Raw genomic sequence first — 17,674 nt, 5'->3', positions numbered from 1 at the left:
GAAAATAAGATAGATATTGGTTCAAAGCTTGGATGTTGGTTCAAACCCTTGCTAAAAGGTAAAATTTGTATCTAATCATATAATCAAACAAGAAATTATATTCACTTATCACTTATCAACCTTCACGTTTACCTTCTCACAACTCACGTCCCATGTCCTCCAAAGCGTATCATCATTCCTGTTGCATCATTTCACTTCTGGCAACATGTTGCCTCCTACCAGTGTCTCTTTCCCAAGATGAGACTCCACCAGTGGCGCCAGTTTGGACGCCAGTAGGTGGTGTCGATAAAGAGGCTCCAGTAGCCGCCCCGGAATCGTCTTCCGAGAAATGACTCCTAGCATCCAATTGTTGGGCTAGCTGCAATACTATTTGACCCAGCGCTGGGTGCTCCAGCAGATCTGGGATTGGCAGAGGGGGACTACACCTGGTAAAAAAATAAATGATAAAGGTAACTAAAATTTTGTAGTTATGGTCAGGAAGAATAGATGGTCGCAGAGACAATCCTTATTGATAGTAATGACTCATCCAAGACATCAACTTATCCAAGTTATGCACCGACTCTATTTGCTGTTGCACTGCCCCCTTTTGAGATATGTTTACTACATTAAATTACATTTAATTTTTACTCACTTTGGCCGAAATCTTCGACTCCTGAATCCTCGATGGAGCCTCAAGACGTTGTCGCAGAAAACAAATCTTAAAATCAGAGTCCTTAGATATTCATCTCCGAAGAAGTGCAGATAAGCTTCTGAAAAAAATAAATTATAATATAAATTTTTAGTTATGTTATTGGCCACCACTGTTTTAATGAGATGTAGTAAATAAATTAAATTAAAAAATTTGTGCCACATAATTAGATGATTACACAATTTTTCTAATAAGATTAATTTCAATAGCTTTGTTTATCTTATCACTTATAAGATAATACTGTTTTCTTCAATAGTATGAGGGCTGGTCATAAATTAGTGTGCAAGGAAATTATTATTTTTAAAATATTTACGGTTTATTTTATAAATTTGCTCTCTTGTTAATTAATAAGATTCATTTAGAATTTGAAGTAGAAGTTTATGATTTTGCCAGAAAATCCGACTTACTTATTTTATATTTTCACGACGTTTATAGTCATTCTGAATCATCTCACACCAAAATTGTGAAAAATATGTTTGTGTATATATACTTACTTTTTGTCGATGTTTTTTCCTAACCTAATTGGAAAAATAAAAAGCCATTCGATGTAACCCGTACATTTGTTTTTCACCACAATCGGTCTAGTCATTTTTTTACATCTAAAAGTAAGGGATACAATTTTTTGTCCACGATTTCAGGTGCAAGAATCAACCGATTTGAATGGTTGAAAAAACATTCGATTCTTATTGATAGGGAGATGCGCTGATCAGTTTTTGGCAATGGCAGGTCCAGCAGTTTTGGAGATACGGAACAAGAGTGCAGAAAATAGAAATCGTGTTTTTGAGAGAACGGAGCATCCGATTTGAATGATCCAAAAAACATTCAAATTGTAATGGTAGGGAGAAGTGGTCAATTGTTTTTGGTGGAGGCAGGTCCAGCCGTTTTGGAGATATGCAGCTAAATGTGCAAAAAATAGCAGTTTTTGAGAGAATTAAGCATCTGATTTGAATGATCCAAAAAAACATTCAAGATGGGGAGAAGTGATGATTAGTTTTTGGCAAAGACAGGTCTAGCCGTTTCGGAGATACGGAACTGAATTAAAAAAAGGCAATTTTTGAGAGAACTAAGCATTTTAATTAAACAATTCAAAAAACTTTTTGCTTGTATTGATAAAACAAATGCTATTGGGATAAGATTTTTTTTTTGTATCAAAAAAATAAGTTGAAATTTCTTTAATATATATAATTTTTTATTTTAAATAACCGGTCATTTACCAACACTGTTCCATTTTAAATAAAAATCTAATCGCACTATCGATAACTGATAAAGACAACAAGGGAATACAAAACGCTTGCAGATAAAAAACTAGCTATTCATTTTTTACATAATGTATTGATTGATTGGTTCCATTATTATTTTTTGTTTATTTTTATTTTAATATTTTTTCAAAAATGGTAATTTTTAATTTATTTTTATTATTTCTTTTAACATTTTTTAATGTTGTGGAAAATACTGAAAGTAAAAATGATGTAAAAGGAAATATTTTGTGCCTGATGCCAATGGCATCGAAGAGTCATCACATCTGGTAATACTGATAAATTATAAATTTTTGTTACCATGGCAACTTCTTGGTATTCACTTAACAAAACATGAGTGTAATAATATAAATAAAATAAACAAACATAATAATAAAAAAATTGCGTTAATAAGAGAGCAATCTTATCCGAAAACGGAACTTAAGATAGTCTTGCCAAATGAAATAGTTAAAATATATTCTTACAAAAAAGAGAAGTGTACTGACTAGCAAACTGGTTCTCCAGATAATAAAACTCGACTGACAAAAAAAATTTGACCATAATTCTGACCTATGCAAAGATTTAATTCATTGGCATTACTTTACTAAATAAGATTGCCCGTCATTAGAGTTTTATTTATCAGTTTCGAATACAATCTCAGATTGGTCGTCAGTAGAGACTTTTTTCCCAGAATTTATGCTTCTGATCAAAGCCTTAATTCGCCGACTTGGTAAATTTCAATTGGCCAGATTGCACGCCAGTAAACTTTTGTTTGCTTTAATGTGAAAAGCTCGCTTATCCAAGAATTGACCAAAACGTCCTACAAGTATAATCAAACATGTCCCATAGTTATTTTATTTTCTTTTCCAGGAATCGTTCTATAATGGTCACCCTGGCCAAGAAAGGCTACAACATAACAGCTTTAAGCGTCGACATCGACCCAGAACCAACCCCTAACCTGCACTACCTCCACGCTGAAGGCGTTTACGATGCCGTCCAGAAAATCTTCAACGCCTCAGGCAACCCTGAAGAATTCCCCGAAATGAGCATACCTGATGGAATAAAAATATTCTACCAATACATAACAGTATTATCAGATGCTGTGATGAAGACTTCAGGATTTAAGAAACTTCTAGCGTACCCTGATGACTTCAAGTTCGACTTGGTCATCGTTGACTACACAGGCTTGCCTGACACATTCGGCTTTGTCCATAAATTCAACAATCCACCAATAGTCGGCATCTCGGCATTCATGACGCCACCGAATACCTACGAACTGACAGGTAACCCCGTGGTCCCTAGCTTGTTACCATTCTACAGCAGTTTCTTTCCTGGTGATATGAACTTTTGGCAGAGGTCTCTGAATGTTTATTATTACGCTCTGGATTCGTATTATAGACGTTTGGCAGTTGACAATGTAGACCAAATGGCTAGGGTCTATTTTGGGAATAATTTGCCTTACTTGGGAGATTTGGAGAAGAGGCTGGAGTTGGCGCTGGTTAATAGTCATCCTGGAATGGATTTGCCTGAACTGCTGTTGCCTAATACGATACAGGTCGGCGGGTTGCAGGTCAAAGATCCTAAACCATTGCCAGAAGTAAGATAATAAACTTTTGAATTAAGTTTTTGCACTAGACACTGGTTCCATTCTTCTACATCTACTTTTCAGGCCTTTTGCATCCTGTAATTTTTCAACTTCCGTGGTAATCTTGCCAACAGCCAACTCAGTTTCCTTCAGGCAGTAGAAACTGCCAGTTTTGTTTATTTACCATCACAATGATGGCGGTTCCTTTTCGTCGCCATCACTTTAGAACTACTGCTTCCATTATCAGTTTTTCTAAATTTTCTCCAGCATAGTCTCATTGTCTTTTTTACTACAAAAGAAATTTCTTTACCCAGTAGAGTCTTTTCCTTTCCCAGCACATCAACGACTTCTTCAACTCCGCAAAAGAAGGCGTAGTCTACTTCAGTTTAGGAACCAACGTCAAATACAACATGATGAGCGAAGAAAAACTTCAAATGTTCGTTCGAGCTTTGGCAAAGTTTCCCGACCACCATTTCTTGTGGAAAACAGAAAGAACCGAATTGAAAGTTTCCAAAAATGTTATGCTGACACCATGGGCTTCTCAAAATGACGTCTTGGGTAAGATAAATGGATGAATGGTGATAAGATGAGATGATAAGATTGATGTTGTTTTCAGGACATCCAAAAACCAAGTTGTTTATGTCTCATGGTGGATTGTTGAGTTCTCAAGAGACAACTTGGCATGGTGTTCCGACGTTGATTATTCCTTTCTTTGCTGACCAGTTCACGGTAAGTAATGATAGTGGAAGGTGGCGCATCTTCAATACTAATTGAGTGACTTGGTACTTGTATATTATCAAAAGCAATTTAAAAGTATATCAAGCTGCTTTAGAGTTTTATTTTAGTACAGACTTATAAAAAACTCTATTCATATTAATCGAATGCTTTGAAAATTATGGAAAAAATACAAATGTGATGCTATTTTCACATATGGCAATACTTTAAGATTTTTTATGATACTTCACTGGAACATAAATTGCACTGATTGATGTGAAAGTCATCATTTTTCAATATGTTTACATTTATTATTATTATTGTTATTATCATCAATTAATAAAGATGCATTTCAAATGTAGAATGCAAAAAAAGCTGTAGACGCTGGAGTAGCCGAACAAATACTAATTCCAACGGTGACGGAAGAAGAAATCGTCGAAAAGTTGAGACGGATGCTAACGAGTACGAGGTTGGTAACACTGTGTAGTAAATATATCTGTTCTGGCGATGAGAGCAATTAGTTACCGAAACGTCTTTCGTTTCCAGCTATCGTGAAAAGATGTCGCTGCGTTCGTCTCGTTTCCGAGATCGCCCGAGGCATCCGCTAGAAGAGGCGACGTGGTGGTGCGAATACGTGCTAAGGCACAAAGGAGCCCCTCATCTGAGGTCCAGGGCTGCCGTTATGGGGGCTCCCACACTTTTCATGTGGGACCTCGTGCTTGTGTGGCTCGGATTGTTCCTGGGAGGAGCATTTTTAGTCGTTTTGGGACTCAAGAAGATATTTTATCCAAAGGAAAATGAGAGCGCAAAGTATAAGAAGTTGCACTAAGTGTAATTTATAGATTTTGAATAAAACTGATTTAAAACAAATAGAATATTTTATTTAGTAATTAGTTATTATTTTTATAAGTGTGCTCGTATTTAAATTCTATGGTATGATTTAATCCCACTCCGGTTTCCAATTCACTCTCATACTTCTGCTTTAATGTTTCCTTGTCATGTGCTTCTGTTTTCAGTTTGTTGCATTTTCTGTAGCCTAGCCAAGCCAAAGTAGCCATGCTTCCTTATCACTTAACATGAATTTTTTCACTTTTATGTGCAACTCAGTTTTCTGCAGTTTTTTTACTTCCATTGTACTTTCCCATTTGAACATGTGTCTCTGTTTGAAAATGCCTGTAGTTCCTGTTGTCACCCAAACAGTTCACTATGACATTCTGTAGTATTTACAGTTTACCTTCACATTTCTATTTGTTCTTTGATGGAAACGTATAACATTTATTTTACAACCCAGTTTCCCAGTAGAGTGATTTTCCTTGTTCACAGTGAATTTCATAAATAAATTAAGAATATAACTAACCTTTCTCCGCCTCTCCGATTCCTGCTCCCGTTCCGTCCTGCTGCATATCAGAAGCGACACCAGCGCCGCTAGAAGAAGCAGTGTGCGACAGCATCAGTCTCGTCACCTCAGACGCAAACCTGTCGTACTGAGAGCGACATCTGTCCCATGTGTGAGCACTCAAGTCTACTATGTGACAGCAGCGACACAGTGCGAGCAGCGGCGAATGGAGAAACAGGGTGAAGAGGGATCCGTCACGTTGTAAATCTGGGTAAAGAAATATAAATAAATAAATATATATATATATATATATATATATATATATATATATATATATATATATAGTTATTTTAATTTACCTTGAAATGCAGGAGGAATGTCTTGAGGTGATAATAATGCTACTAGTGGTTGGCCGAAGTATCTGAAAAATAAATTAATATTTATATAAATAAGTTAAATATTTTAGTATTGTGTTTTAAATTTATATTTTGTAAAAAGAAATATTAAAAAAATTAATACTATCGTTAACTCCGTTCGTCTCTATTAATATACCTCATTTCTAATTATTCGAATATTGTCTCTAATTACACTTTCTACAATATTCATATCTATGTGTTACTATTTGTCTCGCATGCTATTAGTACTATAGAGTTGTCAGCTAACATTTAAAAATTGAAATTTATTTTAAATAGTTATTAAATGTAATTAATTTGGCAATAAGTTAATTTATTATTTTAAATTAATTTTGCTTAATATATATTTACATCAATTGTGTTTTAAATTAACAAATAAATAATGAAAAAATTATAAAAAATGTAACACTATGGTAGTTGTCAACTAAACATTCAAAACTTGAATTTGTTTTTAAATAATTAGTAATTATTTTTGTTTATTATATATTTACACTAATTGTGTATTAAATTACAAAAATAATAATCAAAAAGTATTAAAAAATGTAACATAATGAAGTTGTCAACTAACTTTAAAAAGTTGAAACTGATTTTAAATGCATTTAATTTAGTAATTTATTAAATGATTATTTATTTTTTATGTGTTTATAATAATTGTGTTCAAAATTTAGAAGAAAATAATTGGAAATTATAAAAAAAATTAACACTATGTAGTTGTTAACTAGATCAAAAATTGAAATTGATTTAATTGATTATTGAATGCATTTAATTTTGTAATAAATGAATTTATTATTTTAAATTAATTTTGTTTGTTATATAGTTTTTGGGTGATTATTTATCAAAATTAAAATATAATAATTAAAAAATAATTATTAAATGTATTTAATTTAATAATAAGTTAAGTTATTAATCTAAATTAATGTCGTTTATTATATATTTACATTAATTGTGTTTTAAATTAGAAAACAATAATTAAGAAATGTAAAAAACTATGAAGTTAAGTGACATTCAAAAATTAAAATTAATTTTAAATAATTATTAAATGTATTCAATTTGGCAATAAATTAATTCATTATTTTAAATTGATTTAGCTTATTATATATTTACTTTAATTCTGTTTTAAATTAAAAAAAATAATCAAAAAGTATTATTAAATTTAACACTATGAAGTTGTCGACTGAGGTTCAAATATTAAAATTATCTTTAAATAATTATTAAATGAATTTAAGTTGGCAATAAGTTAATTCTTTACTTTAAATAAATTTTATTTATTATATATTTACTTTAACTGTGTTTTAAATTTAAATTAAAATAAAATATTAAAAAATTTAACACTATGAAGTCAACTGACATTCAAAAATTAAAATTAATTTTAAATAATTATTAAATAATTAAGAATTATTTATTAATGAATTTATTTTGAATTGATTTTGATTTATATATATGCACTTTAACTGTGTTTTAAATTTAAATTAAAATAAAATATTAAAAAATTTAACACTGTGAAGTTGTCAACATATAAAAATTAAAATTGATTTTAAATAATTATTAATTGTATTTAATTTGGTTATAAATAAATTTATTACTTTAAATTAATGTCGTTTATTATATATTAATATGATATATATACTTTAATTTTGTTTTGAATTTAAAAAATAACGATATCTCACCTTAAATGTGACCACTGACACCTGTCAATAGCCCTTTATATTCATTTGATTAAGAATAAAATCCTTTGCCAATTTTTATAAACTTATCAACTCAACAGTCATATATTATATTTAAATAACACACATATAAATTTAATTAAATAATTATAAAAGCCGAAAATTAAAATTAAACATCCAATAATTCAAATTCATAAAGCCTGTAATGCCGCCATTTTAGATTTGTTGAACACATTTGGTCCTCATTTGGTTTTGTGCACAATTTGTTTGTGAATATTTTATATAAAAGTGATTTAAACAAATTAATAAATATTTATTATATATTTAAACTATATAATACGTGATAAGATTAATTTTAAGATGTTTATGGAGTGACAAGTGTGTTTATTTAATTTCTAGTTGTGTAAATAAATAAATGGTCTGTTAGGTTAGGTTAGTAACGCCTGTCAAATAATCTTTGATTTTTTATATTTATTTAATTAATAATAAAATTCTTAAATACTTTATAAACTAAACCTAGTGATTATATAATATATATAAATCAAACACTTATCAATCTACTCATATTAATTAATTATTTTTGAAAAATTAAAATTTATATCACAACTGTCAAAAATCCTCTTCTGCAAAGTTTGTGTGGAAGTTTTTTTTAATTTTTAATAATTTAAGTGTAATTTAAACAAATTATAATAGTTGTTTGATATATATTATAATAGGAAAAATTTATTAAGTGGTAAGTATGTTTATTTAATTTATATTTGTTGACAAAATATATAGTAATATTTTGAGGTTAGTTTGAAAATACATTTTTAATTTTATACAAAAATAAAAAACAGTTAAATATTTGTTTAATATTTAACTTATATACTTATCCCGTTCTATATTTATATAAATTTATGTTTTTGTCTTTTCTATTATTATTAAATTACATTTTTATACATATATTTGTTTATTGCAAAAGCCATCGCTTAATAATTTATTTTATATTTATTTTCTTTCATTATTAAATTGCTTAACCTTACATACAATCGATTAAACAAATGCTTTTGCTTAATAATTTAATCCAATAATTTATATTCACTAATACATTCTTGTATTGCAGTTTGATGTTTATCGAGGGGATCAACGAGAGGATTAAAAGTCTGGAGAGTCTTGTATTATTAATTAGTAAGACTACGAGTATCATTATTAGTATAATTGAAACCAAAACTGTCTTTTAATGTTGAAAATACATCCATGATGATTGAAGCAAGTTATGGTCTAACGTCAGACTTAAATTTGAGGATAGTTTTGGAAAAAGACATACATGGTAAGCCCCATTACTTTGTCAATGTAAATACAACTCCTCTACTTTTTTGATGACATGATATGGATACAACATTTTGTCCAGTTTGTTTAGCAATTTTGTCCAGTCATTAAAAATAATAAAATGAATTAACTGGTCTAATAAAATTAATTAACTGGTCATTAATAAGTCCATTGACTATCGTATGAGAGCATTAAAAGTCCTTAGAGACTTGTATTATTGAATTGTAAGTCTTTCGTGTAGTCTTTTCATATATTTCAAGTCCCTTAATATTGTGAGTAAAGTTTAAACACAAATTGTTGATTTGTGATGAAAATACATCCTTGGTGCTCATTCAGCTTTGTAACTCTAGTTTTCTGGTTGAATAACATGATATGAAAAAAAGTAAGGAAAAAAAGAGAAAAATGTTTATAGCGGTTTTATTAATAAAATCATATTCTACTCTTCAAGACCTTTCAAACGATGCCCCACATGCCATATTACACAAAAATTAAATTTTTTGAAGTAAAACTTCTTTAGATTCGTTTACTTCAAATTCATAAAAAAGCATAAAAGTGTATATTCTCAACAATTTCAATGAATTGTTATTAGTTTTAGAATTCCATACAAAGATTAAATCATACACTTTAATTTTTGCAATAAAATTTAAGGTTTTAATATTTTTGTCATAAAAATATGTCAATATTTAAATTCATTTTTATTTATATAATAATTTATTCATAAAAATCGAATTCTACTCTTCGAAACCTTTCAAACGACACCCCACAAGTAGTATAAAGTACAATTTAAAAATGTTGAAGTAAAACTTCATTAGACTCAAATTTTTAATTAACTAATTTTAGGTGCCATTTTCATTTAAAGAAAGATGTGTGAACTACCTGAAACGTGCAAATAATAGACTTAATATATAGATTATATTATATAAAAAGTGATGTAAGGGAGGTCATTTAAAATCTAAGTGTAATGAAGTTTTACTTCAAATGTTTTAAGTTGTAGCTTTTATTGCATGTGGGGTATCATTTGAAAGGTCTCAAAGAGTATAATACGATTTCCATAGAAAAAAATATATAAATCAAAATTTGAGCAATATTAAAATAATTTTATGGAAAAAATTGTTAAATTTATTGCAAAACTAATTAAATTGTGTGATATGTAAAACCTTTGTACTAGACATTGAAAGAGCAAAATCAAATCAAAGATATTTGTTCGAAAATATTCACTTTTATTACATTAATAGTATATGAATCTAAAAAAGTTTTACTTCAAAAAATTTAGATGGTGTTTTATATGGCATAAGAGGTGTCATTCGAAAGGTCTCGAAGAGTAGAATATGATTTTATAATAAAATTGCGATAAACATTCTCCCCTTGCAAAAAATTTTAAATCTTTAAATTTTATTAAGAAGAAAATTAAAAAAATTGACAATATATTTCGAATTATACTTTAAATTTTGCCATCAAATAGGAAAACTACAAATACTTAAGCAAATTAACTAACTGATTTGTCAAAAATATACTCTCTTATGGCATTTATAGTAATCGAACCCAAAAAAGTTTTACTTCAAGAAACTAAATTTTTATTTTATATGGCATGTGGAGTATCATTTGAAAGATCTTGATGAGTAAAATATGATTTGATAAGAAATTTGTCAAAAATATCCTTCTTATGGCGTTTTATAGTAATCGAGTGTAAAGAAGTTTTACTTCAAAAAACTAATTTTTTGTTTTATATGGCATGTGGGGTATCATTTAAAAGGTCTTGAGAAGTAGAATACGAATACTGAAATTAAATATAGAATTAAAAAAAAAATTACACAAAATTGAATAATCTACTGTGAAGCCCCCCGACATCAACCCAATATACTTATAAAGTACTCATAAATTAATACATTGCATTCTTATTGACCATGTCAAGTTTTATTTTTATAAATATGTACATATCAGGTATTTTATATATTTTATTTTCATAAGTCATACATTTTACAATAAAATTATATATTAATCAATGGTTATTCTTCATATGTGACACCATAGCATCAGACCTCGTAAAAGCCTTCCCACACTTTTCGCACTCATGTGGTTTATCTCTATTATGAATCCTCATATGTCTAGTTAAGCTCCCCGACTGACTAAAAGCCTTTTTGCAAACTTTGCAATCAAAAGGCTTCTCTTTCGTGTGCACTCTTCGATGCTTTGACAAAATGGCTTGTTGTGCAAAAGCTTTATTACAGATATCACAACGATAGGGCTTTTCGCCTGTGTGAATCCTTAAATGCTTTTTCAAAGAGTGTCTCGAGCTTACGAACATGTTGCATATGTGGCATTTCCATAATTGTGATCTCTCCCAGCATTTATAGGTGTGGTTTTTGTAAGAATTGAGAGTCGGGTAGACGTTGAGACAACTTGTACATGAGTAGGAGGTCGTGGAGTTTGTTTTTGATATAACGGGGATGCTAGGCTTTTTCTTGTCGTTGACAAGTATGTTTTCATTTTCTTTGTCCCTGTTGTGTCCACGGACATGTGTAAGGAGTTCAGTTACATCCGTGTATTGTTTTTCACAAATGTCACATACAAAATAGCATTGGGCATGTTCTTCCAAAGACTCTGCATCTTTTTTTGTGTGGTTTTCTAAATGTTTGAAGAAAGTTGAGGCTTTAGCAAAGCTTTTGTCACAAACTCCACATTTGTGAAGACTTTTATCTTGATTATGTTTTTCATTATCTTGAATAGTAGTCCCTTTTACTTTGGCATGTTTTGGTATGCTTTCAGCACTCATTTTAACTTATCAAAACTTTGTCAGTACATAAAACTGCGTAAATATTCGTCATAGAACTTCTATTATATGTTTATAATAGCTCAATATATGTTTATATTCGTAAATAAACAGAATTTCATCACTTTTATAAGGTTTTGCTGAGCACTGCATTTTTTCAGCACTTTGACAGTTCTTCAAAATGGCGTCCAAGATAAATATCGATTGGAAAAAATTATTTAAATTTAATTTAATTAATTTAATTCATAGTATATAGATTAATTAATAAATATAGCACGTATATAAATGTATTTTATTAATAATTAACATTATTAATTATTATTATTGTTAATTAAATTGTTACCGTTGTCACAGTTTTCAATATGGCGTCACGTAAAAATATCGATATTTTTCTGCTTAATAATTACTAGACGCAAATTATTCATGAAATTAATATAATTATTATAAATATAATTTGCATTAAAATGTATATTATAATAATTTGCATCACTTATTATTATTATAGTCAATTAAATTGTTATAGTTGACACTTGACAGTTGGCAAAATGGCGTCAAGCATATATATCGATTGTAATAGTTCATTTTATTTTAAATCAATTAATTTACTTATTATAATATATTCATTATAGTAGATATTGCTAATATAACATTATTAAATTATAATTTGAACACTTTCTTCTTAATATAATTAAATTGATATAGTTGTCACTTGACAGTTTTAAAAATGGCGTCAAAGATAAATATCGATCGCAAAAAATTATTTAATTTTAATTTAATTAATTTAACTCATAGTATATAGATTAATTAATAAATATAGCATGCATATAAATGTATATTATAATAATTTATTTTATTAATTATTATTATAGTTAATTAAATTGTTATAGTTGTCACTTGACAGTTTTTCAAAATGGCGTGACGAAAAAATATCGATAATTTTCAGCTTTATATTTCAATAATTATATTATGTTTGATATTAATTAGGTGTCGTATTTATTTCACGTTTATTGTGTTTTATGTATAAATATTTTATTAATTAATAATTTAATATTGAAAATAATTTATTATATTTTTTCAATAATTTTATAAATTTTTGACAAAAATTCCATTAAAATTATAACATTAGTCACTTTGTGCACTATTTAATTTATAAATGAATATACCACGATGGTCCTACATTTCTAATAGAAAATTAAATTCACTCTCCGAATCACCGTAAAATTAATAAAGTTTTCCATATTACATTTCCAAACTTTTCTTTTACACTTTTTTCTTGAGATTGTCTACAAACAAATTTTCCGAAACTTAGCCATTATCACTTACCTCGGTATGTTCTGAAACGCGAACGAATTGTCCGAATCGACGACCAGGAACATGGGTCTCCTCGTGAAAGGGTAGAGGTCCCCTGGATAAAGGCAGTGCGGGTCTTTACCGTGCCCCATGGCGTCATCGGTATGGCAGTGTGGGGGCGCTCGATGATGGTGCGACGGCGGGGACGTATCACGTTTTGTAGAAGTCACCACGCCACCAGATTCATAACCAACTGCAGAAAATAGACACAAGAGTTTCTGGTTGTAGTTTTTTATTTCTACTTCTACTTACTCTCGTCCGTGTTGGACTGAACCTTTCTTCCATTGGTTCCACTAGATGCTCCAAAGCAGGCGTCTGCGGAGAGGTATAGCAAAAGCGCGCCCCCTTGGGGCAATTCTCTGCTGCCTGCTGCTAAGAATAGAAGTAGTTGTGCCAAAGTCGGAGCGTAGAGTAAGTACTTATGTGGGTTTTCGCCTATGAGGGACGTCGAACGGTACGACGGGGGACCTCCTGAATGATGGTGCCTCCGGGAACGCGAGGAATAATGGTGACCATTTTCTGCATAACCTGGAATCCAGCATAAATAGTTGTATTGTTGTTTTGGCAATCAGTTTCTTTGGTTACCTTTAGGTCCATAAGACATGCTGTTAGAACCTGGTAAAGCCCTGGTTCCTGCAGGACTACCTTGGTCGTAACCAGGACCTCCAATCAAGTCCTGGTGGTGGTGGTGTTGTACAGATACCAAGGAACCTCCAGGCTCGCGCTCTAAGGTTTGCAGCATTCTGTACATGTCGGCAGTTATTTCAGAAAATTTAACCTAAAAGCAAAAAGATAATTATTGAGTATTTAAATTTACTATATATTTTATTAAATTGTAGTAGTGTTACCTGGTCACATCTATTTCCGACTAGAAGCGCCTCTTGTAACGTCAGGTTCATTAAAGGGCGCTCTGTATGTGGTAAAGGCGGAGGCGCCGTTAAGGGACCCAATCTGAAAACAAAATATAAATTGTGATAGACTCATTTGATTTGTACAGAACCTTGCAGAGATAGTATGCTTACTCAATTTTTTTTGGTTAAATAAAAAAATTGCTAGTTTTTGATACAATGGTAATCAATACCTTAAGTTGGTTCTGCTAAAATACTAAAACCTTTCAAGTTTTTGTATGGAACTCTCAGTGTATAGGTTACTATTTACCTGTGGGATAGGATCACGGGCCCCGTATCAGGATGAACAACCTGAAGTAAGCCTTCGGCCTTCAGGAAACATTTTGCTTCGTCCAGTACTAACATCCACTCGTGCCTATCTTCAGCTGCGTAGGCTGCACTGTAGTCACCTAGTAAAATACATCATACTTCAGTAATAAAATAGTGCCATTTGTTATTATTATTTGCCTATGGAGAAATCTTCAGTTTAATGGAATCTTAATGTTTCTTAGGGAAATTTGAATTGAGGTAGATTTGATTGATTTAAGAGTATTTCTGGTGATTGTGTTGACTTAGATGAAAAACTCCGGTGTAACTGATGGAAATAGAAAGGTTCTATGATGCTTTGCTAAAATTGAAATTAGCAAGTGTGCAATTTGGTGAAAGATACAAGGACGACAGTCTAGAAGAAATTTTGTTTTATCACTTACCTATATGTCTGTCTAATTCCTGAACGAGTTCCCTCGCCAGTTTCATTTTCTTTAGCAACAGACAGACCATGATGAATCTTGCATAATATCTTAATTTCTTCACCATTAAATCAGACCTGTAAAAAAACCAATGTCAAAAACCATTCAATTGCTATTGGCATTATAGTGGTTTTTGTAAAGACTCACCTATCTTCTTTGAGAGCCCTTGAATAATAGGCGCGCCCCCTTATTGCTGCATAGAACGAATAGGCTTCGTTTAGGTAACTTGTTTCACTAGTTCTTAAACTGCAGATGAAAAAAATCGTTAAAGCCAAGAACGAAATAATTTTTATCATAAAAGTGGTCAAATTGTTCAATCAAATAGTTGTCAATCTTCACTCACTAGTAGTGATAATATAGTTGTCCAATCTTGCTGGCTATCTCTCCAATTTGCCACCTCTTGAGTCCGTACTTCCGATCCAGAATCGGTCGATGTTGCTGTTGAAATTTCCATAATCTTGTGTAGACATCGAATGTTCGTCCGAAGTAGGCCTGCCATTGTCTGTGACCATACTGAGGAAGATCTCTGCAGCCGATTAAGTGACAAATTAGAAGTGAGGTTAAGTTAACTATAGTAGGTGACAGCTTTGATTAAGAAAGAAAACTATTTTATAGATATTGGATTTAGTATTTTTAAGTAGATTTTACTGGAAAATTAATATGACAAAGCAGATTGGTAGGTATAAATTCTTACCTGAGTCCATTAAACAGTTGCTTAGACTTCTCCAGCAGGTGACAAAACTCCAAGACCACTTTGCGGTCCGGATCTTCCGGTCCGGACATCGTAACCATCACGCGACCACTTCCACTCCCACTCCGATATCGTCTAGAACGTCCACTCTGATAATGTCTCGGTCCACTTTTTCTAAAATCCCTTTCAACTGGTACATATGCATCTAAACTGGAACCACGCACCAGATATTTATCAGGAAACTGCCCGTGTCGGCTCGGGTAACAGAACTCGTCCGTTCCTAAATAGTCAGTCGGCAAACTCTGGGTATAATAATCGTGAATTCGATCATGCGATGTGGCAGTGCCATAAAATTTTGAGTCACAGTAATCGTTGATGCTGGGGGCATAAGGATCTACAGTATCAGGATCAAGGTAGGAGGATGAGGCACGTCTTTCTACTAAATCTAGTGAATCGTCACGTCCTAACCATCTATCATCGAAATCACTAGAATCTCCGCGTGGTAAATGCTGTCCTCTGATAATTGTACTACGTAAAGGTCTACTTGGCTGATCGCTTGTGATCCAATTATCAACTTTTACCAATGACTGTTGGTAATCGGGGTAATAGTCACAAAGGTTTTGTTGGAAACTTAAATAATCACCAGAGAAGTCTTGATTGTCATCTAAATAAACATCATCACTCTCTTCCTCGAAATAGTAACTATGATCTTGTTGACGAATGTATCCTCTAGGATCACTAGATCGTCTATGATCTCTATCCTGCTGGTGGATTACTTGCTCACTGCGCCACTTGCTTCTCTCTGAATCACTTGGTTCAACTTGGTCGTAGAACTCTTGGCTTCTTGGTTTTCTTTCACAATGATCACAAGTTTTAATCCGATCATAAGATTTATCCTTGCATCTATTCTGTTCGTATAACTGATTTTCTAAAATCTCACATATAACTTGATCACTGTGCCATCTTGCTTGATCACTTTTTCGTCTTGCAAACTCCTGGTTGCTGGGATCACTAAATTGTCTTTTATAATATCTAGGATCACTGGATCTTCTGTGATCGTTTGGGATTCCCTGGTCGCTCTTTCTGCGGTTGATGTAATTTAGTTCCTTCTCGTTATTTTTGTGATCGCTATTCTTCCTGAATTTTGATGGACGATCGCGATCACTATCAGATTTTTGGTGGTCGCTCTGATCACTGTTTTGGCGGTGGTTGTTCTTGGAAGTTCGATCTTGGGATGATCTTCTTCGTTCACATTCAGTTCTGACGCAAGGGTCACTTGATTTGCGGTTGCAACAGGAGGCGGAGCACCTGGAATAAGATCAAGATCAGGGTCAAATGTCAGGATTTTTTTACTGGTTTCTAGTAAGGATTTCTTACCTGCGTTCTGTGTCAACTAAATCGCTGGTGGAGTAATATCTAAAATTATTGGACCGCGAAAATAACTTCCTCTTATCAGCTGGTGTTGTGAAGTCTACTTTTTTATTATTCTGATTATTTTCGACGTTTTCAGAATAACGTCGTTTCGTATCAGCATTGGATTCTAAGGAACTGCTTTTGGCACCTTCACTGCACCTCCTGAGAAAACAATAAAACCATAATTAATTCTTGTTTTGGCCTGCTTTCTTTTTTCCTATTTTGACCCTTATTTACCTTGGTTGACAAAGTATTCCTTTTGTAGTTCCTTGTTTTGACGTGTGATCTGTGGATGATCTGCTGTCTTTTCTTGGTGAGTTTTGGTTTGATCTGTTGGTACTTGTTGTTGTTGTGTTGGTGTTTCTGTTAGAGTGAGATGGCGAGGACTTTTTATCGAGGCTCTCTTTTCTTTGTTTTGATACTGCGGACCTGGACAAAATATTTTTGAAATGTAATGTAGTTGATGCTGACACTGATGATGGTAATGAAAGACTTCTAAAATCTTTTTTTAGTGTAATTGATGGTGGAATTCGGAGAAATTTGAGGTTCATGTTATTGTTTTGACAGATAGTGTTTAAAATAGATTTTTGCTACTAGTGGTTGATTTTTATCCTTCATTAGACATGATACTTGTAAACGAAACGTTTGTTAATTTGTTAAAAAGTAAGGAAAGCTTTGTTGCACCAATAAAAATCTGTGTCAACTGCTATAATTTCATAGTAAATTAAAATTTTCTTGAAGATTTGCATTCTACTCCTCGAGACCTTTCAAACGATACCTCACAAGCAATATAAAGGATACCACTTATATTTTTGAAGTAAAACTTCTTTAGAAGTAAAATTAAAATCATGTGACAATTGTTTCAGTTTTA

At 31.5% G+C, this 17,674-nt stretch overlaps 1 protein-coding gene across 1 annotated transcript; it reads right to left on the bottom strand.

Moving 5' to 3' along the window:
• Positions 1-172: 172 nt before the first annotated feature.
• Positions 173-15,491, bottom strand: LOC113362874 (protein SCAI-like). The gene is made up of 14 exons (XM_026605370.1): positions 15,394-15,491; positions 15,043-15,225; positions 14,847-14,945; positions 14,661-14,776; positions 14,222-14,360; positions 13,912-14,014; positions 13,775-13,841; positions 13,316-13,591; positions 13,037-13,256; positions 5,918-5,979; positions 5,672-5,825; positions 4,921-4,940; positions 632-749; positions 173-425 (listed from the first exon to the last, which is right to left on the bottom strand). The coding sequence occupies exons 1-14, from the start codon at positions 15,489-15,491 to the stop codon at positions 173-175; spliced, it is 1,908 nt and encodes a 635-aa protein (XP_026461155.1).
• Positions 15,492-17,674: the final 2,183 nt, after the last annotated feature.

Source organism: Ctenocephalides felis, unplaced genomic scaffold (genome assembly GCF_003426905.1).
Source record: "Ctenocephalides felis isolate EL2017-DRISC unplaced genomic scaffold, ASM342690v1 CF-g0.4_SCAFFOLD_00845, whole genome shotgun sequence".
Taxonomy (NCBI): domain Eukaryota; kingdom Metazoa; phylum Arthropoda; class Insecta; order Siphonaptera; family Pulicidae; genus Ctenocephalides; species Ctenocephalides felis.
Note: the sequence above shows the minus strand (reverse complement) of the source record. Positions and strands in the feature narration are given on the sequence as shown.

Coding starts and splice junctions, on each gene's coding strand:
- LOC113362874 (XM_026605370.1), bottom strand. CDS start 15,491: ATGGTTACGATGTCCGGACCGGAAGATCCGGACCGCAAAGTGGTCTTG. Junction 5,980..13,036: donor GCGTTTCAGAACATACCGAG/GTAAGTGATAAT, acceptor TTTATTTTTCAG/ATACTTCGGCCAACCACTAG. Junction 4,941..5,671: donor TCTGAGGTGACGAGACTGAT/GCTGTCGCACAC, acceptor GAGCCACACAAG/CACGAGGTCCCACATGAAAA.